The sequence below is a fragment of the Bemisia tabaci genome, chromosome 1 (assembly GCF_918797505.1).
Source record: "Bemisia tabaci chromosome 1, PGI_BMITA_v3".
In the NCBI taxonomy this organism is placed as follows: Eukaryota; Metazoa; Arthropoda; class Insecta; order Hemiptera; family Aleyrodidae; genus Bemisia; species Bemisia tabaci.
In genome coordinates, this window is record NC_092793.1 from 17,282,551 (window position 1) to 17,309,442 (window position 26,892).

The following is a 26,892-nucleotide window of genomic DNA, read 5'->3' on the forward strand; positions in this document are numbered from 1 at the left end:
AAATTTTCAACTGTTAGTGTGTGAGTTAGGAAACCCTTTTTGTTCTTTTTTACATATAAGTGCAACCTCGTATTTCAACAAGTTTTTTATGTTGAATATTTTGCTGTTTATTTTGTATTAAGCATCGATACAAGTGTATTTTTGAATTGAACAAAATTTTGATGCCAATAATTTTCTTAACTTCTTTTTCGGGTAAATTTTACTTCAAAAGAACAAAAAAGATTTCTTAACAGGTAGATTTTTACAATGGGCCTGTTGCAAACTTCTGCTAGAGCAAAAATAAGAGTTGTTTCTATCAGTAAATGTCTCGCAAATGATCAGGAGCGCATTGGCAAAGTTTGAAGTGCACTCCTAACTTCACAATTTGCGTAAGAAATTTGCATTTTTTTGAGCTTCCCGCTTCAAAAACGATACATACGGCATAGGCGAACATTTCGTGAGAGGTGTCGTTATATCCAACCCCTCTTAACCAGGATACTACACAATATTCAACTTGGCCAACACCAATTTGCCAAAACACATGTGCCTGGACGAGATTCTAACCATTTGTTAACAATCTAGCAAGTTTAAATTCACGACTCCTTCGCGTTGATAAAGATCCGCTTTGGTTGACCTTGTGCTCCCGATTGAAATTTGCGCGCAGAAGCATTAGCTATGTTGGGTATTGCAAAAGGGTTGGGTGGAATGCCTTCTGTAACGAAATGTTCACCTGTGCAGTAGTATCGTTTTTGAAGCGGTTAGCTCAAAAAAACTCAAATTTTTTACACAGATTGTGAAGTTGGGAGTGCATTTCAAACTTTGCCAATGCGCTCATCATGATTTTTGAGACATTTACTGATAGGAACAACTCGTTTTTTTGCTCTGGCAAAAGTTTGCAGCAGGCCCATTCTTTTACTCTTTTTGGAGTCCAAATGGGTTAGTGCCACCGACTCAGGGACATCCGCTTTATTTTATTTCATTTTCAGAGTGTCCAAAGTGAACTTAGATACCAGAAACTTATTATGATTTTTTAACGCTAAATGGCGACGAAAACCCATTTTGAAAATGCCAGTAATGGGGTTCATTTGAACCAATACTTTGGCGGGCGCTTATGATGTAGCCAGGCGGAAGAATCAGAGTTTGCTAATTAACTGAACTCAGCCTCAGGCACCGTATTGCTATGTCAGCTGGAAGAATTTTAATCTGTCCGGTTTGACCTCCTCTTTCTCCCCTTAGAAATGTTTTTTTGGACTTTTCAATGAATTTTTTGGTTTTTCCACAAAATTTATGTAGGTAACTGCATTATAATCTTGCTAAAATTCCTTGCCACTGCCCCACTCAGCAGTCAACGCCATCAAGGCAGTGTTTGGACACTCCTCTCGATAATGCTTACAGTATCTGCCAAGAATAACAATTTTTCTAATACAATCTTGATTGGGCAGCTATCCTTTAAAAAATTTTTTCTAACATTTGTCTCCACAAATTTTACCAACTTAAAAATGTTCTTCAAGGCATTTAATTTCATCTTTTGCTTCTATATCTTTCAATTATCTGTAGTATTCGTTTTTTTCCTAAGCCGATTCTTGAGGAAGAAGAATGATGTAATGACAGGGTTGCCACAGTCAGGGAAACGAGGAAATTCAGCAAAAAATTGTCAACTAAGTTTTCTTTTTTTACTTTTTAGAGCATAAATTGACGTGTCTTACAACAAATTTTGCCTAAAAACTATTTCTAATTACGTATGTCTTTTAACCATCTGACATATCTTCAATTGTCAGGGAATTTCAGCAAAATGTGTTGGGGAAATCAGGAAAATGTCTGGGGATTTCATTTTCTAAATTCTGTGGTAACCCTGTAATGAATATCTTGTAAGATTATTGGCTTTGGGCTTTTCAAATAACCTATTCACCGTTAAAATTTTCAAAATATGCGATATGTCCAGGTCAACACCACTGAACTGTGTAGTTGACACTGTGATGCAACTTCCAGGGTCATAATCTGAGCACCCTAACAGCATAAATTCTAGGAAATCAGGAACATTTGGAAAGGGGGGGGGGGAGGAGGCTCTGGGCTGCAGGTTAGTGCAGAGAGTAGACTTAACACACAGTCCAGATGGTCTAAGGTGTTTTCTCTTCTCAACTGAAAATATATACAACTCAATGAGAAGGACCAGTAGACAGTAACCTGTCACTGGAAGTAGAGATCTAAAAATTAGGTGAGCTTTCAATCATTTTTGTACCCTTCTTTTTCTACCATCCTCCTATTATGCTCATCGTGAAGATCCTTTAAGTTTTTCCCCAAACAATGATTTTTGTATCCTCGATTGTCGAATGAATCTTGCCTCTTGAGTAATGAATTTTAGTAGGACTGCCTTTTGCTAAATTATCTGCACAAACAAGCTGGCAGTGGAAGGCACTTGCTTTTTCAGAGTATTAAAAGTTTAAAAGTATTCAGTTCAAGTTTTAAAGTATTAAAGTTTTCAAAGTTTTTGAAAGTAAATTACTGCCTGGAATATCGTACTCGCACCCTTTTGCTGCAAAGGATGAAGTTGATCTAGTAATTTATGGATACTTTCTCCCCTCATATTCAAGGTCACTCCAGGTAAACAAACTTTGTAAGGATTCTGACGGATGAGTCTATGTTGTCATGGCAACCAGCATAAATACCTATCTCATTCACCTCTGTACCCTTAGTCCATTCACCTCTCAAACTCATGTGGAGTATTATCTGTGAACTGCAAATTTTTATTTTTTTGTGTAATTGGTGCCAGAGGTATTCTACTTGATTTGTTAGCTGCTCGGTTTCAACTTCGCGCTGCCCTGTCTTTGGCACCCCTAAAGCTGCCAATGAGATTACTATTCGAGAGTATCTTGACATTACACCACGCATCAGAGAATGATAATGTCGAGCAGTTTTGTGAAAAGTAGTGTCTGTAATGTCGATTTGCATATTGTTCAGAAGTATGATTTGAAGCGTCGAATTGGCAAAGGGGTGAGTCTTCCAAATTGAATTTTTGGTTTACCTTAAGAGAGCAAGAGCACCAGAATATATGAAGAAAAAATGATTATCCTAAGAAGATCTATAATAACATTTTTTTATGACATCTTTGTTCGAACTCATGTCTGGAGGCCAAGAAAGAATATCATCACATGATGAGAATAGATGGAAGAAGAAAAAATTCCAAGTAAGCCATTTATCAGTTAAAAAATAAGTCAAAATTTTATGACATCAGAAATTATACATCATGTCTAATCATATCCTTTTAATGCTAATTTTCTCATCTTCCAGGCCTATGGTATCGTCTGGAAGGCTTTTGAAAGAAAGAATAAAACACCAGTTGCTGTTAAGAAAATTTATGATGCCTTTAGAAATCCGACTGATGCTCAAAGAACCTTTCGTGAAATTGCTTATCTCCAGGAATTCCGTAATCATCCCAATATTGTGAAACTATTAAATGTTCATCGGGCCAACAACAATACAGACATTTATCTGGTATTCGAATATGTTGGTGAGTAAAAGCTACTAAAATTCAAATAAGCCTCATTAAAGTCTTTGTATCTATAACTTAAATTTTATAAATAGTATCCATATGTTCAGCCATGCAAGGGAGACCTTGATTTAAGCATTAAATTTTCGAACTTCTCTTTTGTAAGCTTGCTGAAAGTTTGTTCAAGTTTTATCTGATCTTGGCAAAATTTATCATAATTTTCAATAACATTTATTTGTTATTAAATTCAAGCCTATAGGTAATTAATGGAAGAGTTTGCCCATAGAAAGGCATATTGTAAAATTTATCTTCGTTTTGAAAATCAATAATACAGTTTCTATGTGTCTATGATGATTCGATACACGCGATATGCACGGAATTAGAGGCCAAAATGTTCAAAGCCGCTTTCTCTAAGCATCAAACATGTTTTGCTCAAAATAAAAATTTTTCAATCATGCCCTTCTAGGGTCGAACCCCTCAACTAAGGAAAATTCTTCAATCAGCCCGTATCAGCTGTCTTAAGGACTTGAATTGCTCATAATTTCAATTTCCATAAGATAGAGCAGTAAATGGAATATAAACCTATAGTGTTCCTCCAAACAAAACATTGTTTATTGTTTTTAATTTCTTTGAGAAAAATAATGATTTTTTTTCCTGCTTAGGTGGATCTTCAGCACTTTGAAGATCCATTAATAATTTCTGGATTTCAGAAAGTGTTTTCGAATATCCAAGCATTGCACCATGCTGATAGATATTAGCACACAAGATCAGACTCAGGAACGTTTTGAAATAGCTTTTTAAAAGTACGTCTCGAGTGAATATTGCAAATCGAATGGCTAGAAAATTTCTGATCCCCATTCTGGTCATACTTAGTGAGTTATTTCAAAGTGTTTCTCCATCAAATCTCGTGTACAAATATCTGACGCACTACCGCATGATGTGATATTTAGAGATTACTGAAGAAATTTCCTGAAATTCAGAAATTATCAATTGCACTTATCAAATTGTTCTCTGAGGTACTAAAGATTCTTCTGAAACGGAAATTCTGTTAGGCACCTCAGAATTCTAATTGCTCAATTCTAATTATCTGTTTTGTATCTTGAATCTCTCTCTTTATCCATCCTTCATTCAAGGTTGAGGTCATCTCAAAATAACAGTTGTTTTATTTGCAGAGACTGACCTTCACAAGTGCATAAAACGTGAAAAAATATTGCAAGACATCCACAAACGGTTTATCATCTATCAGCTGCTGAAGGCGTTAAAATATATCCACTCAGGAAATGTAATTCATCGAGACCTCAAGGTGAATGTCTCATAGTTCTTATTTCCTGTCATTATCTTGGTATCGTTGAGGGGAAATGTTGTTTCCCTTTTATTACACCTCTAAAACTTTTTTTGTTTATCTCTACTCAAAAACTGGCAAAAAGAGCAATTAGTTCTCATTCTTTCCAGATACAGCCAGCAGAGCTCTTTTTCATGTTTTGAACACTATCAACAGGTGCCATTCAACCAAGAGAGATAGGAAATTATTTTATCCTCTGTTGCTTCCAGGGGAGCAAAAAAATTTAATGAGAACCTGGAGGGTGTTAGCAACATCAACATTGAAACTGCATGAAAGTGTATCCCAGTTTGCGATGTTGCAGACTTCCAGCCATACTTTATTTCTTAAATGGGAAAATATTCACTATCACTTCTTGAAAACTTCTCTAATTATGCTTCTCCGTGAGAAGAATAATCTGCAAAAATTTCAAGCAATAGGGTTGGTTTATTCTCCTGTGATAAAATAAAATCTGAATGAAGATATTTTGAGACATGGCAAAAAATATACGCGTTCCTGCAGTTTTACTGGCGATATGTTATTTAGAATGCATCATGCATAATTGATCAACTTGATTTGGGACTCATTCAAAACGTGAAGTTAGGAAAATGTGTTTTAATGTCATGAAAAGATTCTGCATTAATGCTGCAAAAGTTTATCTTTTAGATAGCATCGCGTTATTTGCCTGGTTCCTGGTAGATGGCTAATCAAATCATATCATCCTGAAATAAAAAATAATTATTCTTTTTGTATTGCTGTAAATTGATATTTTTAACTTTCCTAATTTTCAGCCACCGAATATTTTGATAAACAGTCAGTGCCATTGCAAAATCGCTGATTTTGGTCTTGCCAGGTCAGTGGCGCCTAATCAAAATGAGGATGAACCTGTGCTGAAAGCCATGCTAACAGATTACATAGCAACTCGGTGGTATCGTGCACCAGAAGTTTTGGCCGCCTCAAAGACGTAAGTTTTAAGCTTGTAACCTCTTGATTATTTAATATAAGGCCTAAAAGGCTCCACAGTAAACAGTGTAAGTAAGCCAATTTAGCTTAATTTCGTCGGTATTGAGATTTTTAGTACTACTATGTTGATTAACCTCTTTTTCTATTGTTCACTTGAACTGATGAAAATCTTTTAAATTTGTGGTCACCAATCTCTGTAATGTCAAATTTTTATTTCCTGTTGTAATTCCATCATTTATCACTTTATTACTTCATTATACCAAAGCTACTTATCCCTGACTGTTTGCCAAAAAAACGGGCTAGAAGAGTAAAAATTCAGGTGTTGGTACCACAATTTAGTGGAGAGTTTGTTTTTGACAAAGAAATTACCTCAAAAAGTCAATTCATATTGAAGTACAGTACTCTTCCTACTATGATTCAGCAACGGATTTCACAATTTTTTGTTGTAGAGAAGTTTTTATCACAACTATCTGCGCTCAATAGAATTACTGAGGCATGTGGACTGGAAAATTCCTTCATGATGAAGATGTTTTTTTTCCTAAGGTTGTCATTATAAAGTAAGAGAAAATTTTAAGCTTACAGCTCAAAATGCCAGTAAAATTCTCTTATGCCAAGTCTACGACTCGAAAGTGTTTGATCATTTTTGCAAACTGTACAGTATACCCCTCTTTTTCACAAAAATCAAGTAAATTTGACTAAAAACTCGTCGTTATTTGATACAAGAGCACATTTTTCACCAAATTTTGTATGTAAACTTGATCAAAATCGTTTTCCTGTACAATATTGTCACTGCACTATTCTTGTTTAGTCCCTCTTTCTTTGAACTGTTTATGATGATATCTCAGGGTTGTTTGCCTCGCTGGAAGTAGGAACTGTTCCAATAACTCATTCTCTTTAAGTATTTTCTTTCAATTATGAAGTGGAAATAAAGCAGTTTTATTTGTCATCAGTTACAGCAAAAGTATTGACATGTGGAGTGTTGGCTGCATTCTAGGAGAAATGCTTCTCGGCAAGCCCTTGTTTCCTGGATCTTCAACTGTGAATCAACTAGAACTTATCATCAACACTCTGGGACCTGTCTCACCCAACGGTTTGTAAATCTACAGTCTAATTTTTTTTCCATTTATTTTAAAAGTAGAGCATCAGACAAGATGATAGCTGAAGCGTTCTTTTTTTTCTCTCCCAAATTCTATGTCAAAATATGATAGAATTTAAAAAATCAACATATTAAGGAGATATAACGTATAAAATACAGAAGTAACAGGAAATGTATCAAAATAAAGAATATTATGAGTGGCGGTAGCCACATCCAGGCAAGTCACCTACCCTCCAACAATTGGCAACACAACACAGCTCGGTTTCCTAGCTACCTTTGCTGGTAAAACAGTAACCGGATCTGGTCACTGTTTTATTAGTGTTTCAACAAAGCCGATAGGCTTTGCAGAAATTACCAAGTTAGAATTCTTTTAACCAAATTTTGATGAGGCAGAGTTGCCAAGACCAGTAAAATATCATGAAGCTTTTGAACTGAATTGCTTTAGTATTGATTTGATTCTAAAGCAGAAAACTCCCAAGGATGTAGATATGGAACAAACTCGGGTCAGAAGGCACAAATGATTTCAAATCTTATTTTATGTTTAAGGATATTTCCTTCTCAGTAATGATTTGATTTGTTTTCTAGATTGTTCAATTTTAGATCACAGGGGAGAAAGGAATCAATATTCATTGCTGTATTTTCTAGATTTTGAGTTTGCAGCAACAAGGTTCCTTTTCCCATGAATGCTCACACTATCATTGCTTTATTGATCAATAATGTGTTAAAATGAAAGTTGCACTTTACTTTCCAGATGTGGATAGCGTTTGTTCTGGATACGGAAGCTCTCTTTTGAAGCAGGCTCCACCCCCCTCCAAAGTTACTTCTCTGTCAAGTTTGCTCCCGACTGTCTCAGCTGATGCTTTAGATTTACTCAATCGCTTTCTAACCCTTAATCCAAACCATCGAATTACTGCTGCTGATGCTTTAGAGCACAGCTATGTCCAAATGTGAGTTTAGAAAATGTGTTTTCTAATGAAACTTGCAATCAACAGTTTCAAAGCTCAAACTTTTACTGTTTTTTTACATGGTATTAGTCAAAATGTGGTTGTGTAATATCAAAGTAAAATAGTTAGACGCGGCTAACATCTGTAGAACACTGGAAACTGAACATTTGAAGGATATTCTTGGTTCATTTTTGTAGTTGGAGGTATCAATTTCAAAAAGAAAAAAAACAAGTCGACGGTGAAACTCCCAAACCTATCTTGTTTGGGGTGTTTTAAAATCTCCCCTTCCATTTTATTTTTTTGAAAGGAAACAAATGAAAATCATTTTTTGAAGTTTTCACAGAATTTCCATCCCAAACAGAAGAAAAATCAAGGAAGTTTTGAAGAATTGACTTTGAGTAGTTTTCCGTTTGAAAAATAAAGTATGTCTGCAACGTCCTAAACTGAGATACATGGTTTGGGAATCTCGCCAACGAAATGTTGACCTATTGAATGGATTAAGGCAAGATGCACTCCTCAGAGGAAACTCTGATTGTTCAGTGCATTGAAGAAACTGGTTTAATCGATAAATACAGTAATAACATTAAACTTAAAGGTTTCGATTTTTTTTCAATGGAAACGTTGGCTTTTAGTTTTTATTGCTTTCTAATACGCTCAAGTACTTTTGGTAATAATTCAGGGCATATCTTGCACAAATAGTGATGTTAAAAGCGTTTTAAATGAGTCATTTCTAAAGAAGATACTTGCCCTAGCAAAGTACAACCGTATTTTTTACAAATCTCTGATTGATCGTTTTCTAAATTTAAAATTTCTTAACAAGGCAATTTTTGGATGCTTGTTGCGTCTTACGATACACAATTAACCACTCCAAACTGTGGTGTATCGATGGTGAAACTTCTAAACTATGTCTCTCGTTCTGCGACGTTTCAGACTTCTTGTCACATTTTATTTTTTATATGGTAAACTACTCAATGTGAATTCTCAAAAATTTCTTTGATTTTCCTTCTTTGTGAGAAGTAAATTCTGGGAAAACTTCAAGGAATGGTGCTGATTCGTTCACTTTTGAAAAAATAAAATAGGAGCGGAGATTTTTAAACACTGCAATCGAGAGATGTGGTTTGGGAATTTCTCTGTCGGTATGTATCTTATTTTTCCACCTTAAGAACCATTCTGCTTGACCTTATCATACATCATATTAATATTTAAAGAAAATTTTTGTTTGTACCTAAAACTCATCATTTTATGCACAATTCTATGCACAGTTTGAAAATATGTGTTCAATTTAAAAGAAGTACAAGGAGATTTTGACAGTGCTTAAAATTGGTGTTTCTGGGAATTGCTCTTGATGAATGAATCATTTTTCTGATTATGAGAGCAGGTTTTCCGAGCCGCTTGGAGAGACTTCTCTAGGCCATTCTGTAATCCTGCCTGTCAGAGATGATGTCCGCCTCTCAATCGACTATTACCGCAACAAAATCAATGATGCCATCTCGCAAAATGAGGAACGCCAGGCACGCAAAATCAGGTCTTGCAGCTCGGATCCTTGTGTGTAAGCATTGCCTGCGTTTACAATCATAGACTTATCAAATAAAAATCAATCAATAGACAATAGAGTGACTACAATTTAAACTCCAACTATCGCAAGATAATAGCTCATATTAAGTCGAAATCGAATGGTGGAAACTTTTAACTTTAAACCGATACCCTAAACTGAAGTAAGACATTTTGTTCCATGAAATATTTTTGTTAAAGCCATTTTAAGGGAATACAGTTTCAGTGAGTCCCTTGAAAACCCTCATGTTTTCAGTTTTTACTTTTTATGTCACCAGAAATAAATGGATAAAATGCATGAAAATACCTTTCTGTCCCAAATTTTAAGTAACTTTTTGAATAACTATGGCCAAAGTTCAATTTTTTTTTTTTTTTTTGAAACTTTTGAGAGGCCACATACTCTCATAAAATGATTCAAACATAAGAATGTCATCAAAGAAATTAGTCTTATTTCAGGCCGAAGAATTGATCCCCAATGATCCCGCCTAATGGCGTTGACATTGATTTGAGACATCCCATATACAAGTAATTTATTTATGTAGCGACATACTGTAGCTGTTTATTTTTATTAACAAACATTTTTTTTGCAATAAAAAGTTTTCGTAATTGATTTGAATGATACAGAAATGAACTTATTAAATTTAATGTAATCAAATTTATATTTTTTATAATTTACTGATTACATTTTTCTTTTATTAAAATTTTAGAAATTTCGAAAAGTTAGATCAGTAGGTGTTCTCATAAAAAATAAAGTAATCAATGCTTTTCTTTCATCTTAAAAATATTATGTAGTGCCACATGTTAATTTCACGAAAATTTTGTCCTCGGACCATTGTAGTTCCATGTTAATGTAACCTTAGTTATTTTTGCTGTGTGAAACAAGAAAATCCAGGAAGCTAGCATTGTACAAGATAAAAATAGAATAAATTTGTATTATTTTAACTGTGCATTATTTTTCCAGTAACAAGAAATCTTTAGAGCCTCTGCTTTCCAATGTGTATTCAACTATGCAGTATGAAAACGCAACAAGTCACAAATCTACCAGCAAGAAACGGCAAGCTGGCTACTTACATTGCTTAACCAACAATTTAACTGCTGCAGACATTCAGCCATTGAAACATCCAGCAACGCACCCGCCACATAGGACCTCAAAACTTGGTAAGTTTTTCTTATTAATAGCTCCTTAGCATTTATGTCAGAGTATTATTTCAATTATTATTTTTCATGTCATATTTTAATGAATGGAATCACGATCTGAAAGGATTTAACTGGGCACCAATAAGTCCTTTTTTGCTTTTACTCCTGTAAAAAATGACAAGGAATTTGGATGGTTAAATTCAGTTGCCGCCCTGTTACATAGTTTAAATGGAAGTTGCGATTTGGAAAAAGTGCAATTCTTGAATATGGAATTTGAGGATTTTTTTTCATTACGATGTAGAAGATTTTATCAACATTTTGAATTCATTAAATATAGTAAAATACTTAGAAAAAAGTCTTTTTTAACTTATGGAACTTTAGTTTTTTTTTGGATGGGGGGGGGGGGGGGGGTTCCCAAAACCAAATTTAAGCTTTTTTAATCAATTTAAAATTTCAAGCTCCCATCTCCGCCAAACCTCATCTGTAACTTTTGAAATTGTATAAACTAATTCTTTGAATAACTAACTGTTTGACACGAAAAGAAAATCATTAGAATTTTGTTCAATTAGGTCATTTATATTGAAAAGAACCTTCATTTTACTCTGATGCTTGTTCCAGGTCATTTGAAACATTCTAGTGATGGAGAAGCAAGTCTAAAGTCGTTCAAAGTCAAGTCTAAATCAAAATCATTACCTCCTCCAACTGATTCAATTTTACCTGCCATGGAACGGACTCCAAACCAAGCTGCATTTTTGAAAAACTTAGGCAAAACTTACTTAACATCAATTCAAGAATATGCCTCAATGACGGGAATATCTCAGGCGGTTAGTCGGTGTCTCTCATCATTTTCAATATTTTGTAGTACATCCAAGCATAAGTTGCAAGCAATTTAACTCTTCTAGTGCTCTTAGCTACACTTTCTGCTCATCATATTTAAAAACAAACGAGAATGTCTAGAAAAGTCGTTCACATAAATTAGGGTAGTTTTTTATTCTAAAGAAACAGAAATAAGAAATCACAATGCAAGCATATTTTGGAATTTATGATCATTTTGAATTTTTAAATTCCTAGACTGATTATTGATACATCGGTGGCCAAAGTGCAAAACCACATATCTACACTGTTGGTTTTCATAATTATTGCTCCTATTTTATCTTTTTGAAGAGAAACAAGCCAATTTTAGAGTTAGGAATTGACATGTACAGACTATTTTGCTAATATAGAAGGAAAATCAAAGAAGTTTTCAACAAATTACGGCACCTAGTTTAAAAAAAAATGAAGTACTACAAGAAATCTGCAACGTCACAAATGGAGATACATGGTTTCACACTTTGGCCATAGACGTATTATCTGATTTGCTTCATTGGTTTCCTTCTTATCTTTGTACAATTTATCTTTCTGTGTCTTTTCAGGCCCTAGCAAAGAGTGAAAACAAGTTGAATGAAAAACTGCTGCTTCCGAAAACAAAGTCATTGAGTCGAGCCAAGTCTTTATGCCCTGTGTATAGGCATCCGCTAGAGGGTAAAAAAAGTAACGTTGATGAGAATGTAGCAGCTGATAGAAGTCAGATTAAATCATGTAATTTTAAGCGAGGGGTTCATGTAACTTCACTCCAGAAGAACATATCATCTTTACCAGTTCAAGTTTCCAGGAAAAAAATGTCCTCAACTGTTCTGTATCCGTACCTGAACCCTGCAGTCACTAGTTTCAAGTTACCGGCTGATATACAGAACTACAACCTTTTGCTCAGTAAAAATGGAGGTTGAAGATTTCTTCCTTCCAGATTTATCGGAAGTATTCTAACATATCAAGTTCTTCAAAGTCTTTTTTACATAATTCCCATTGTAATATCCTCAATTTTTCATTTTTATATTTTTCTATCATTATTTTTTGATGCCTTTTAAATTTAATGAACAGAACTCTTTTTCCCCATCTAGTGAAATTGTATTTCCACAAAATTCCATAAAAGTCTTTTATGTCTTGTCATCAAGGTGGGGACTTTTTTTGCATCAACTATTGAATCCTTTTGATTCTTAAGTTAAAGAATTAGGTAACTTTTTGAGGTTTTTTTCAATAATCACTTTAACTACAACTGAAATTGTTTAGACTCTGTCAATGAAGTCTTTTTGAGTAAGTATATTTCTCTTCCTTTTTTCATGACTTCTTAAACTCAAGATGCTTAACAGCAATGTTTATCGTATATAATCTCAACTGGAACCAACTTAACTGCTCCGATTGTTGCCTAATTTATTTTCATGTTTTCTTTTTCTGGTAGGAAACCGAGAAAATCTCACTTGAAATTCTATGAGTAGGTATTTATTACAGAATACCTTCATAGTAAAAGGATGGACACTAGGTTACATGGAGCTCTTGGGATCCAAAAAAATGGCCGCAACTCTGGGATAGGAGAAGAAAAATGAGAGAAAATTAGGCAACATGAAATGTAGTCAGGCATCTTCTGTTTGTTCCAATTTTAGAATGAGTATTTCAGGCATTCTTGCAACTCCTTTTTAAAATAAAATAGCATTTTTGTACTTTTAATATTGTAACTTTTCATAACACCTATACATATCGCTCCCTAAAACTAAGATAAATTTTCCAGATAGCTTTTCTGGAAATAAAATTCCTGCAAAATGAACTTATCCATTTAAAGGAAGCTGAAACGTCTCCGAAAAAATCCTTCAGTGCCAAACCTATGAGGCTAAGGGCTATGCCCAGTTGGTTCTAGCATGTCGTATCATCCCTTTTACGAAGTGGATTAGGTTTAGCTGGTTGGCTTGCCTTTTCAGCCTCTTCCTTTCACATTTGCACAACATACGACAAACTGGTTATGCCTAGTACTTGATGATTTTTGACAGACCAGTAAAATTGCATGCGAAATGTGCCATCCACAAATTATTTCTTTTTTATACTCTAAAGGTCGGATAGCAGAATAATATTAACCAATGCATAAACTGCACTTCGCGATATTATTATCTTGAAAATAATGCCATTTTTCACTCATTTTTTTGAAGAAAAAAAAGCTCACAGCTTCGAACAGGGCAACATTATTTTGTGCAAGATCCATTATGTTGAAAAAACCCTGAAGTTTTAAATATCCAGGGTAGGCTGCCATCAACAAAATTAATGAACAGGCTCTCCAAGCAAAGAGCCTGTAGCAAACTTTTGCTGAAGCAAAAATAAGAGTTGTTCTCTATAGATAATGTCTTAAAACACTACAATGAGCGCATTGGCAAACTCTGAAATACACTCCTTACTTCACAATCTGCGTAAAAATGTTGCGTTTTTTTAAGCTTCTCGCTTCAAAAAGGATACTGCAGCACAGGTGAACATTTCATTAGAGGAGTTGTTCCATTCAATCCTCGCTCAACATGGCCAACGCTTCCGCGCGCAAGTTGAGGAGAGCACAAGGTCAATCAAGGTAGATATCTATCAATGCGAGAAAAATGTGAATGTTAACACGCTGATTGTTATCAGGTGGTTAGAATCATCTTCCCGTCACAAGTGTTTTGGTGGATTGGCGCCGGCTATGTTGAATACTGCGTAGTATCCTTGTGAGCAGGGGTTTAATGGAGTGGCTCCTCTGACAAAATGTTCACCTGTGCCGTGGTAATATTTGTGATGCGGGAAGCTCGAAAAAACGCAAATTTCTTACACAAATTGTGAAGTAAGGAGTGCATTTCACACTTTGCCGATGCGCTCATTGTGATTTTTAAGACGCTTTCAATGAATGACACATCTCATTTATGCTCTTGCAAAAGTTAGCAACAGGCCCATTTAGAAAAGAAAATCTGAAAACGAGAGGTTGAGAGGAAAGTTTTCAACCGCACACACCTAAGCTGTGTACGCTTCAGTTCAAATTTAGTCTGTGGAACTTCTAATTAATTGTTTTGGTGAACGTCTTCTAGAGAACACTATTGGAAAAAAGACTACAAAACGAACAATTTTGAACTTTCTACATCCCTGGGATAACGAAAAAAGTACAAGACACAAAATTCTTCATTATCAGCATGATATAATTATATAATTACAAAGAATCACAAAAAACGATAAAATTAGGAGAAACTCTAAGGTCAAACTGAACTCAAATCCTCTCAGTTGATGAGGCTTTGAAGAGGCCAAATGGACGGATTGGACTTGAATAAGCCTGACAGCAATTCAATTTTTGTAATTTTCTCTGGTTTTTTTTTATTTGTTTTAACACAGAACTAGACTACTTAACGCATCTACACTTTCTGTGAATGTACCTTAGAAAATGAAGAATATATTGACAAAATTCCAAGTTCCAGTGTTGCTCAGTTTACTGTTCAAAAAATAAAACATAGGAAAAATTAGAAATTGTCATAATTAGTTAGGCAGATTCAAATCGATCCGTCCATTTTTTTTTTTTTTTTCAAGGAAGGAATATTGAGTTTAGTTTTAAACCTTGTTTAAGTTAAGGTACACAAACCTTTTAACTTGATATCACTGAATCTTCACTCAATTCAATCCCTGATAGATGAAATCAAAAACAACACTGACTGAAAAATAGTTATCAGGAGTTGATTGTCTATTCAATATATATATACAAGCATAAGATGAAAAAATGGAACACAAAATAAAAAAAAATCTCTCCATGACCTAAAAAGGAGTGAAGGGCGAGTCATTTCATCAAACTTGTATAGACCACCAAATAAGTGCCAAAAAATAAAAATTTGCCTTTGACAGAAAAAATATTTAAGATGATAACTCTAATGCCTAATTTTGGGTTCCTGACATTAAAGGCGTAAACAATAATTGAAAGTCAAAAAGTTTCAAGGAAAATCTGCTGCATAGAAATGACACTGTACAATAAGGCTGTTCTGTGCTGTTGAGATGTTAAAAGGTCACTTCGACTTACAGTTATCTTCACAAAAACCTAAACCTGGAGTAAAAAGTATTCTCATGATTTGGCAGCGTATTCTGACAAATTAGGAATATCTTCAGAGCGGCTCCATGTAATTTTTTACAGTCTTGACATATTACTTTTTGGCTCTTACAGCATTGCATTATGAGATCACAGCCTTTCATAATTATCGCTGAAAAAATGCGCCACAAGATTAAGCTAAAGTAAGGGACAATCTGTTCTGTTGTATTTTACACTTAATACAGAAGTTTGTGCGAAGCTTTTGCAAAATGAGCACACAGATTTAGAGCAATACAACCCTCTCTTCTTTCCCAACCACAGGACTAGGGAATCTAACATAGAGGAAAAAGTTGTTTTACCTTCCTGTTTTTTCTGCTCTGTTACGATACTACTCAGACAAAACTCCCATTTGCATACCACGAACATGCCAATTCCAGGACTTATGTTTGAAATCTATACTGAAATGACCGCCTCACTAGGCTGACTTCCATAAGAATTTATTTCCTAATTTTATGTCTGAACACTTGCATTTCCCTAAAAACTGTAGCTGTGAGAAAATTACACATGACTTGTTTCTTTGTTTACTGGTTCAGTTAATGGATTAGTTTAATAGTGAAAAGCCTGTGGGTTACATGATTATTTGACTGCCAAAAGGAAAACATAAAACAATTGGACGGAGTTCAATAGAAACGCATCAAGTTGCAAGTTGGAAAAAAATATTTTGAACATACAAATAGGTGTTATTTTTGTCCTTAACATTGAGTCTAAGCCAGAAAGGCTTCAATTATCCTCTTCTTGGTTCAAACTTATACGTTTGGACGTATTTCTGCCAAACGGAACTATGAGCATTACAACATTAGCTCTGAGACCCATAAGAATATAGGCATATCAGTGCTCATGTCATAATGCACATAGTTCTGTTTGGCAGAAATACGTCCATTTCTATTAAACTCGGTCTGGTTCAGACTGACATTTGGACGTGTTTCTGCCAAACAGAACTATGTGCATTAAGACATGAGCCCTGAGGCCCATTAAAATTTATGCATAACACGGCTCACATCACAATGCACATAGTTCCGTTTGGCAGAAATGCGTCCATTTCCTTCTGCCAAAATTACTTTGGAATCATTGTTTTGAAGAGAGAAAAATGCACTTTGCTGACATGAAGGAGTCGATTCAGAAAAATTCATCCATTATTCTGTACTGATCAACTGTAAAATTCTGTCAGGAAGATTTAGAAACTGAATTTAAAGTGAACTCCTGAGACATTTCCTTATGAATGCCTTATGTTCTACTGATACCAAAATTAAATGACGCTTCTGTAGACATTAAATGATTAGTTCTGCGGATTGTTAAAAAATAAAACTTAAAAATAGAAACAACAACAGGCGAAACCAGGGCTCGAGGAGTGTAAGGATGGGAAGACTTTCGGTCCGTACAAGTTACTTTTTTTCATTAGGCAATACACTGTTGCAAAATAGAGAGGCTAATAGTAAAACATCAGTCTTCCGGCGAAAAAAGGACTGACGGGTAAATTGAGCGGAAAAAGACCAAAGTGTTGCTGTTAATATCACACCTGAAAAAACAGACAAAGAGATATTGAACCGTATAAGGCAGAAAAAAACCAAGTCACATGAGCCATGCTGCCAAATTTCAACAAACGATTTATTATTATTATTATTATTATTATTTTTTTTTTTTTAAACAGAGGAACAGTAGGACTGATTGTTTGGAAAATTTCAGGGAATGTGCTTCATGTTGGTGAGAAAAGCCCCCACAATTTTCATGAGAATCCACACAATCGTTCTCCTGTAAAAAATAAATTGTCAAATGAAATTTGGCAAAGGCTAATGTGACTTGGTTCCTGGGACTGTACTCATCGAAGTCAGCCAGCTTTGATCCAGACTGCCTAAATTTGTATGAGACCAGAAGAAAACTGCAAGACTTGGATATATATAAATATATATTTTTAAGGGTTCACTGAATCATTATAAATTAAGCTGATAAAATAAAGTGGATCAACGAGCCAATAAATTCTTCTCAAGAATAGAGGAGACATTATGACATTTGGAAGCTTGAAAATCACCATTCAATGAGGAATGGCTTTCTAATTTTAATTTTGGGGGCTGCTGATTTCAATGAATTTCCTTATTGATAAATTTGCCCATGATGAGCTGTTTGAAATTAGTTTTGGGAAGAACATGCTCTATATCCACTGTCATAGTTATATTACAAAATCTGGACCAAATGCACGTTCACAGAGAGGGAAAATTTGGATCAAGCCATTCACTTGTACTTCTTGCAAGACAAGGCGAAAAAATCTTGGCATGTGAAGGAGCTATGGCAGACACTTTGAAGAATACAGTCTTAACATAGAGCCCTAGAGTCACATTAATTGATGAAGTGAATGACACAAAGACAACAAAACCTTGTTAATTGATGAAATCATTTATTTAAGACACCAAGTATCTGCTGGATTAATGATGCAATCACGCATGTCATAGATGACTGAAGTGCAAAAATGATTATACACAGCTAAAAAGCTTCCGTCATGAAAAAAAAGCCTATCACTGACAATTACTTGGTATAAAAAATATAACAGGAAACTTCCCTTATCTTAGGTGAATGCACAATTTCTAAAATGGAGGCAGAATTTTACATTTAATTCAATGGTGCAAACAGGTACAGACAAATTGTGCACTTAGTTTATTTTTGAGCCGCTTATAACTAAGGGCGAATTAATGTCCGAGACAATTTTACAATTAATCAAATTTTCTGACTATGATACTCCGACAATCTTTTGATTGTTTCACAAGGCTGAAATTTTGGCTAATCTTCACAAGCGCAAATCAAAATGAAAAATGACGGGGAAAGGAACTGGGAGAGGTTGAATCTCATTCACAGGAATCCCTCTTACAAAAGTAATTACAACTTCTTATTTTCTTGCATATGATGATAAAAAGCAGTTACTTTACTTTCTGTCAGCCAAGTCATCTCAAATTTTCAAGGTGAGGGGTTTTTGCTTTGCAACAGTTTTGAAGGTTGCCGTCATCAATAGGTGTACGTACGCAAAAAAAATGCAAAGCTGTGGTCTTTGAAATGCCCTGAACTTTCTTGAACAAGTGATACAAGCACTGATCTGTTTTTTTTTCTTCAATTTAATTCATTTTCTACAATTCCCTCTGTGGTCCACAATTTCATTTTCCAGTAAGCTGGCCCATTATCCTTCAGACCAATCACAAAATGCTCTGACCGAATGCAATCTACCGACGCACAATGCGACAAATCCAAGAAAGACTGGGCGCATTCAAACCTACCCTGGTTGATTGCAACTAGCTCAGGCTAATCGCAATTGGCCAAACATTGGGATTGGCCCGTGACATGTGCACTTGAAAAATTGAGAAGAGTGATTTTTCCACTTCAGCCAGCTATGATTTTAGCTGCCTAAACTCATAAGCAGCACTTTAGTAAAACAAATACAGAAATAGAAACTTTATTACGCTTTTTTTGCTTTTACTCAAAATCAGGGTAAACTAAAAGTTATGCTAATGTCAAAGAAAGAAAAATATTATTACTTAGAGGAACTGAAACTCTAAAAATAATGAAAGAACCTTGAACAAGAGAAGAAATCTCTTTACAACTACAAATAAATATTGCTATCTTAAAATGTACTGACTGGCTTTTATTCGCTAGATAAACGCAAAACTTAGTTTATCCTCATTTCAGTTTCAGGTTTGCATGTAGATGCTTGGTTTCTAAAATAGACGATTCATGTCAAGCAAAAAAAATGAACGTTTCCATCTTAATCAATTAGTAAGAATCTTACATTAGATGTTTCCAAATGGACTAAAATTTGAGGACAAAAATACACATTTGAGTCGCACAACAAAAAACAGGGTTTAAAGTGGTTAAAAGCTTTGAAAAAAGATTTCACTTCTTGCGTTTTGTTTTCTTACGACTGCGCGAATAATCTGCTCCATCTGGATTATTATAGAGACTATTTAGGAAATCTTCGAGATCGTGCTCCCTAGAAAAGATAAAAACAATTTCAAATTAATTGGAGCATTCAAAATTTTAAGTAGAAGAAACAAGTTATACTTTAATAATAAATGTGCGGCAGAAAATGGTTCAAACACCATGTTAGAGCATTGAACATGAATAAAAGCGGAGAAATAAGGGGGAACTTGAGTAAATTGCAGCTTTGCATTTTTTTTTACTTTTAATGAAGAGGAATACTTGAAAAAAAAGTACCCTCTCTGGGGAAAAATTAAGTACTTTTATGTGTCAGTCACCAAAATTTTTAGACGTACCACTCATCAAATGACTGTCTTGATGGACTCCGCCCCCGACTTTTATTAACATCCATTCAAAAAGCTGTTTTCAATTTGTGCATAACACACAATAAATTCAATAATACATACATTATTACATAAGGCCTTACCATCAATGACAAACAGGCTAAGTGATAGAAAATTGATTTTGGGTTATTCAGATTTTTATTTCTGAAAACTACTGCAATACATACCATAAATGCTCTCTCTCACGAGTCATACACATTATTGGTTTTGTATAACCCATTATACAGCATGTAGTCCTGGATGCTTGGAAGGAAATGCCATGTCTAATACGATTTTCGATTTTTTGGCACTTAGTCTGTTATTGATAATAAGTTTCCATACGTGTGTGTTCTGACTTTGAAAATTCCTTACTTTTCTGGACTTCTCTGATTCACAGAAATCCTGCTTGGCTAAACTCCAAGGAAAGATATTCCACAGTAAAATCTAGATAAAATTTTAACACCCCTTGTTTTAACCCTTTCATTACTGAGCTAGATTCGGAATGCATGCTCCACGACAGGAATTTTCTGTGACACAAGCAAATTGGAGTGCACACTGTCGGAAAGTTGTAGTTTGGATTCTCCTTGACAGATGGAGCTACAAATGTGAACACTTCAGAGTGGTGGTTGGTGAGTGATGGCAGAATCCTTAGGAGAAGGATACGAACCTAACCTAACGTTGGGGCTGTGCAAATGTGGTTTTTTTTAATTGGAATCAAATCGAATATTTTGTAAAAAGTTTCGAATTAGAATCAAATTGAATATTTTTAGTTTTTACCCATTTTTGACCGAAACCAACCTCTGTGTTGGCCGAAGTAAAAATCGAATAAATAATTTTTTACCTTCTAACATTCAAATTTTGAAATTTTTCAATTTTTTTTTTTTTTTTTTTTTTTTTAGAAAATACTATTATAGATAAAAAGATCAAGAATTAATCAATTCATTTAAGTATCAAATGGTTTTTCATACATTTTGATTTGCTGGGGAAAAAAAAGAGGGGATTAATGCTGATCTCACAAAGACAGTCTAGCAACATTGTAAAGACCGGAGTGCCGCGCGGGGTGGCTGAAAATAGATTATGGAGGTTAGTACATTTGCCCATTTGTACGCCATGTTGATGCCGTATTAGGTGGAACTCAAGTGGCCCGTTTTGTGCGAGTGCCGTACGCTAGAGAACCAATGAAATGTTGGCCATCGTTTACCTCACCTCAAAACAAGTAGTTTGGACTGCTTGGCAGATCGAGTTCCTACTAGTGCGCCATCAATATGGCCGGATGTACGATATTTGGTCTTTTTTTTTTAGATTCGAAATTTTGTCAATGTGGTCGAATAATTCGATTATTCGAGGTTTCTAAGTTCGAGTTCGAATCGAATATAGGAAAAATTATTTGAACTCGAATGTTCGAGATTTTCGAAAATTTGCACAGCTCTACCTAACGCTGAATGCAGATGCTGCGTTTGTGATAATGAAAGGTTCAAAGTAATTGCATAAATCAAAGAGGCAGTTAGCGCTGATTGCTAGGTGATGACTTACGAATTGGTGCGATTAGACTGATGATGGTGGTGGTGATGGTGGTGATGGTGATGGTGATGAGTATTCGGCACGTTTGTCTGTTGCTGCTGCTTCCCCACGACTATCCTGTACTGGACTGAGTGACTATTTGCCTTGAGGTGGCGCAGGTTGTCGGCCTGACAAGCCGCCCACTCAGTAATGTTGTAAACACAGCCTTCCATACATGCAAAATAGTGCCACACCAATCCTAACAATTTGCTTTCCGCCCAAATGTCTCCCTGCAAAAGAAAAGATAACTGAATGAAGAAAAACATTTACGGTAGTCATGAAGTCAAGAATTATGGTGAATCTGCTAATGGTCCAAGATCTCTCACTGCGTGGATAATTTTAGGCCTTGTCCACACAGAAGCAGTTTGGGGGAGCTTTTGGGCAAACTTGTTCTCAGAACTAATTAAAACTCAGCTATAACTTATTCCGCAAAACCCCAGCTCCTTGAACTTATTCTCCCAAAAGTTTTGCAAACTGCACCTGTGTAGACAAGGCCTTGTAATTTACAATGGCAGATTCTCTGCTGATTTAAGGATCTGCAGAGACTCAACTAGAATCCTTGAGAAATCTGAGGACTCTCGCAGTGCTCTCTCCTGAAGAAGGTTAAAAACCTATCTTGGGGAGGAATTGAAGAATACTTTCAGTGCTTTTTGCCACCAATAACTGAACAATTCACTAGACGCTTACAAAATCGCTTTCTATCAATCTTTATTTTCATCCCTCATTATCATGAGAACCCAGAGTTCTTTTGTTGCATAACACTCAGGATAACTACTTCAAAAGGTACTTACAAGACGAAAATTCTGGATCAATCAAGAGTACTATTCAAACTTTTTTGAAACTTTTCAAATTACTTGCAAATTTATGCTCTTCTATAAATCTTCTGGACAAAAGGACACTCTGAAACTACTCCTGCTACTTTCTGAGCTAAGAGAACAAGGAATTTGATTTTCCACACAGCCAACAGCTCTATCTTTTTCCGTGAAAAATTCACTCCAGAAACAAATCTTTCTGCTGCAAATATCTTACATTGGTAAAAACACAGTTAAAAAATGTCCTGTAACTGATGTAAACTAAAAACGTTCATATCTTAGTCAGGAAATGATGTAAGCAATTTTTGTTGGAGAAATCGTGTTCTACAGGAAATTTTGGTCAGGAAAAATTTATCATAATGCTTGAATTCCCATCTTGCCTACTGGTCCTTTGCTGGCTAAGAGGAAAACATGGACCTTACCTCCCGTGCAGAATGGTAGATCTTGCACTGAGAGCAGAATCGAGCCGCATAGTGACGCCGGTCCACAAGCTGGCGACGATGCCGCTTCCCGCAATTGGTGCACCGAATTGTATTGGCTGCGTACTCCATTTTAGTGTGTAGCTGAGAGAGCAAGTCATTCATCTCGCTCCAGGCCTGCTCCACTTGTTCCGTTTCCGCCAAGCGCCGCTCGTACTGTGCACGTCGTTCCGGCTCACCGATTAGTTCAAAAGCATGCACAAGGATCTTGAAAGCTTCCTCTGCTCCTGGCTGGTTATTCTTGTCTGGATGCACCAGCACAGCCTGCCTCTTGTAATACTTCTTGATTTCTTCATCTGTACACTCATTCGTGACACCTAGTATACTGCAAATTGAAAATATATGATGACTGGAATTAAAATTTGATTGAAAAAACATCCATCAGCTGAGAAAAGACCAAATTAGAAACTGAGCATTTTGATTAATTCAATAATTTAACAGCAAACAGAAATATTACCTCCATCTCGAATTTTCTTGTTGAATTGAACCATTTGAATTTCATGGCACTTTAAAAGGGAGGCAAAATTTGAACGAGCCGAACCCTCACTGAGTCAAAAATGCGGAGCCTTTTGTTTTAAACTGAATTGACATGCTGTCTTATCTCCTCAGCTGGTGAGAAACAGAAAAGAGGAGAGAAGCTTGCTCCTCAATCACCTGAATTTCTCCACGAAATGATGTCTGCAAAACTACTAAAAATGGACTTTTCAGACCCAATTTTCTCAAGATAAGCACACAGAGGACTCTATTTTAAAATATCATCTTGCTTGGGAGATGGTGAGGAACATCATCTCGATGGCCAAAGTGCGGACCCACGTTTTTGCAATGTATTGCAATTTTCTCTTTCCGCTTCAATTTTATTTTTTTGAAGAGAAAGGACCAACTTTGTAACTTGAAATTTATAAAGAGAAAAAAGCGGGAGGATTTTCGAGAAATTACGTCTCCTAGTTTTCCACAGAAAAAATGAAGTACGATAGGAAATCTGCAACACCGCAAACAAAGACACGTCGTATCACACTTTGGCCATCGATATGAAAAAATCTCAGAATTTTAACCAGTGCCAAATTTAATAGTATTTCAAGTGTAGTCTTTTGAGCATTATTTCAATTTTGCAGGCACTTTTATTAATTTGCAAATCTTGAAGTTGGCCAGCAAGACTACGGCGTTTTTCCTAAGATTCTGCGGGAGCACAGGAGAAGAAACTTTTCACCCAACAGAGAAGGTGTTGTGTTCCTTCATGTCCACTCGGATTCTTGGAAATTAGTTGGAAAAATGATAATATATCAGCTGAAAAACAAACCTATAGGGATCTTTTCCTTTGCACGCAAGCAGTCTCTTCATTGCTTCGTCACCTGTTGCAGGAAGAGAAATGTTTGAAGATAAAGTTGATGTTCTTTTGCTGGAGCTCAAGATTTTTTCATGGGAGTCCTTTTCCTTTTTCTTATCTTTTTTCTTCCACCATCGCCAGTTCAAAACCATTGATTTAAGCTCTGTTTTTGCCTCTAATAACCATATACACATTAATTCCATCGACGTGACCATTCTACAAAAATAAAAAAGAAACAAGTGACAACTCGAGACAAGTGAACCAAGAGATGATATCCTTTTACCACTTAAAAACTGTACATTTATTCATTGTATGACAAGGTCATTCCAAACAGGAGACAAACTGCAAATAAAAGCTTCCAAAGAACCGTTTTAGAGTGCTTCATTTGGGATTCAAGTTAGCGTTAGATAAATAGGTAAAACGATTATATTTTTTTCTCTGTTCCTGGTTAGCACAACAAAAATTGGACAGTTTAAAACTAAATGCACTTAACTGAATTTAGCATTTTCTTATTTTCTCCATTCATTTATTTTAAGGTAAGTGACCATTCACTCTACTTAGGATCGAGTACATTCTGCACAAATTGGATATGAGAGAGAAAATGAAAACTCACAGATGAAGCGTAAGTTGCCAGCTCATAACGACCACATCAGACAGGAGATGGAAGAACCAGGAACACAGGAACATAGCATACTTCTGCGACTGAGACTGCCAGTGATTCCAAAGTACATCTGAGTTAACATAGAATCAAACATGTTATATACCTTGGGAATAAATTTTAGGGTGACCAAGAAACTGCATTCTACAAAAACTCACAAGACAGAACATGGAAGGCCTGGTGAGGAGCATTTAAATACATGTCCTTCTTAAAATCGTAAATATAAGGCTTCAAAAGCACAACTTCTTTTCAGGGCCTTTCAAAAAATACATAACGCTCTAGGAAGGAAGGAGTCTAAGCCTGATTTATGGATACGTTACCAGAGAGCAGTTAGGAATGCGATATGTAACGCTAATGTGCTGATTTTCAAAAAATGAAGATGAGAAATCGACAAGAGGTGGCAATTTTTCATCTTCATTCGTCACAAAATGCCAATTGAAGGGGGAGGGATCGTGAAAAAGAGGGTTACAATTTTTCAGTTTTTTTTTTAGAGAGAGAGAGGGCATTTTTTTATTTATGTTACTGGTGCATTACAAAAGAGGGGAGAGAAAAACAAAATCAGATTCTCAACGTTAGGTTTTTTTTTTTTTTTTGAAAAGCCCCTTCACAAAGAAAATATTTTGTAAGTTCAACCACAAAACTAGAAAGCACCACACAAAGATAGTATTTCAGGAGCCCTGAACACTTCAGTGATTGAAAATATCTGAGTTAAAATGAAAACTTTGCTCTACACTTCTGAGGATTTCGATTTCTAACGATACAAAATAACAGAGAAAAAAAGACTTACAAAAAGAGGCTGACTGTACATCCTTATTTTTCACAGTCCTTTGAGATTTCTTGGAGGATGTCTTGAACATACTTGAAGCAAGACGAGCGCTTCCTTTTGGTTTAGGTCCACTTCCAATTTCACTTTTGCCACCTAAAAAAGTTAGAGAATAAAAAAGAACTGAGACACTTACATGCTGACAAACTGTACGATAATTGCAAAAATCTGGAATGTTTAAATTCTATTTGATTTAATTTCTGCAGGCTAAGCCAATACACAGATTATTCCTTTACAAAAGATTGCCCAAGAAAAAGGCATTCAGCAAAGCCTCTGCTATATTTTCACGCTTACATGTGAGTGTAAAATTGTTTTGAAAAATTTGGATGTGAGGATGACCTAGATAGACACTCCTACGTTTCAGTGATTGAATTGAAGTTTTATCCTCATAGAAAAATTACCACAAAATTTGGCAAGGCTACATCAGATTCTGCTCCTTATGACTGATAAACTACTACAATGAAAATAGTTAATGCAACAACCTAATTGTGGTCCCTCTCGTAAAGAGAATAGTGAAGTAAGCTAGGAAAACCCCAAAAGAGGTACTTAGGGTACAAAAAGAGGAAAGAAAGATTGCAGTATCAAAAGCAAAGATTCGTTGGAAAAAAAGCTGGTCCACAAACCAAACCATTTCAAGGCTATCAATATGATTTTTAGGTTTATAAAACAAACCATGCACGGAACAAAACGATCTACTGTTGCCTGGGCATTGTAAACACGAAAAAGGTTCAAAACGAGGGCTTCTAACCAGGGACTAGTTTACACGCGTTAAACAGAATTGTGAGCACCGACTTCATCGTCGCAATGAATAACCATTGGCCCTGTGTCTAAGAAATAAAAAAAGAAGGTATTGCAACAAAAAATTACAACAAAATTCAGTTAAACCAATGGCATTAGGGGCTCAAAAATGACTTACCCCTAAAAATTTACTGGGTGTACTTCTGATTATAATTCACAAATCATAACCTATTTTTCTTAAGAACTGGGAGGGGTAGCTGACGCCAATGAGTAACTCTCTCTCATTTTCTTCCTGTTGTACAAAATTACAATATTTTGACAACAGTCCGGGAGCACTTGTCCATTTTTGGGGTCCCATGGGACCGTTAGTGATACAAGTCGGCGAGATGGCTCAATCTCTTCGTTTTGATGTCCTGAAACAGAATTTCGATGTTGCCAGGCTCAATTTTTCCCGGGACACCCTTCAATTCAAGATGAAGCCCAAAATGACCGCCACGGGGGTGAAGTTGTAGAAACTGACTCCCATGGTCGACAGTAGATCGGTTCCTAGTATTTTTAGTCAAAAATTTCAAATATATGCTTAAGAATGTACTTTGACCTCTTTGAGACCCTTAAATCCAAGATGGCGGCCAAAATTGCTGAAATTTTGTATTGAAATATTTTACATTTCATTCTCATATCATGTGACAAATCGAACCCTATGGATTTCTGGTCGTAGAATCCAAATCTTCAATTTAAAATTCACCCCAGCCCCTTGGAAAGTCCAAAATCCAAGATGGCCGCCGAAATGATCCCCTACAG

General features: G+C 35.5%; 2 protein-coding genes across 2 annotated transcripts in view; one reads left to right on the top strand and one right to left on the bottom strand.

Moving 5' to 3' along the window:
- On the top strand, positions 1–14,674 carry Erk7 (Extracellularly regulated kinase 7). Its single transcript, XM_019053125.2, has 10 exons — positions 1–2,970; positions 3,268–3,487; positions 4,639–4,769; positions 5,576–5,748; positions 6,698–6,837; positions 7,595–7,790; positions 9,166–9,336; positions 10,300–10,496; positions 11,094–11,299; positions 11,888–14,674. Exons 1-10 carry the CDS (start codon positions 2,875–2,877, stop codon positions 12,239–12,241), a joined length of 1,884 nt encoding a protein of 627 aa, XP_018908670.2. The 5' UTR covers positions 1–2,874; the 3' UTR covers positions 12,242–14,674.
- LOC109038149 (uncharacterized) overlaps positions 14,471–26,892 on the bottom strand; it is a 20,065-nt gene continuing 7,643 nt past the window's right edge. The window contains exons 5-10 of the mRNA XM_019053117.2: positions 25,318–25,449; positions 24,486–24,603; positions 23,846–24,088; positions 22,492–22,873; positions 21,231–21,487; positions 14,471–19,387 (exon numbers count right to left, since the gene is read on the bottom strand). Coding sequence (XP_018908662.1) covers positions 19,291–19,387; positions 21,231–21,487; positions 22,492–22,873; positions 23,846–24,088; positions 24,486–24,603; positions 25,318–25,449 — 1,229 coding nt within the window. The 3' untranslated portion in view covers positions 14,471–19,290. The remainder of the gene's footprint in view (positions 19,388–21,230; positions 21,488–22,491; positions 22,874–23,845; positions 24,089–24,485; positions 24,604–25,317; positions 25,450–26,892) is intronic.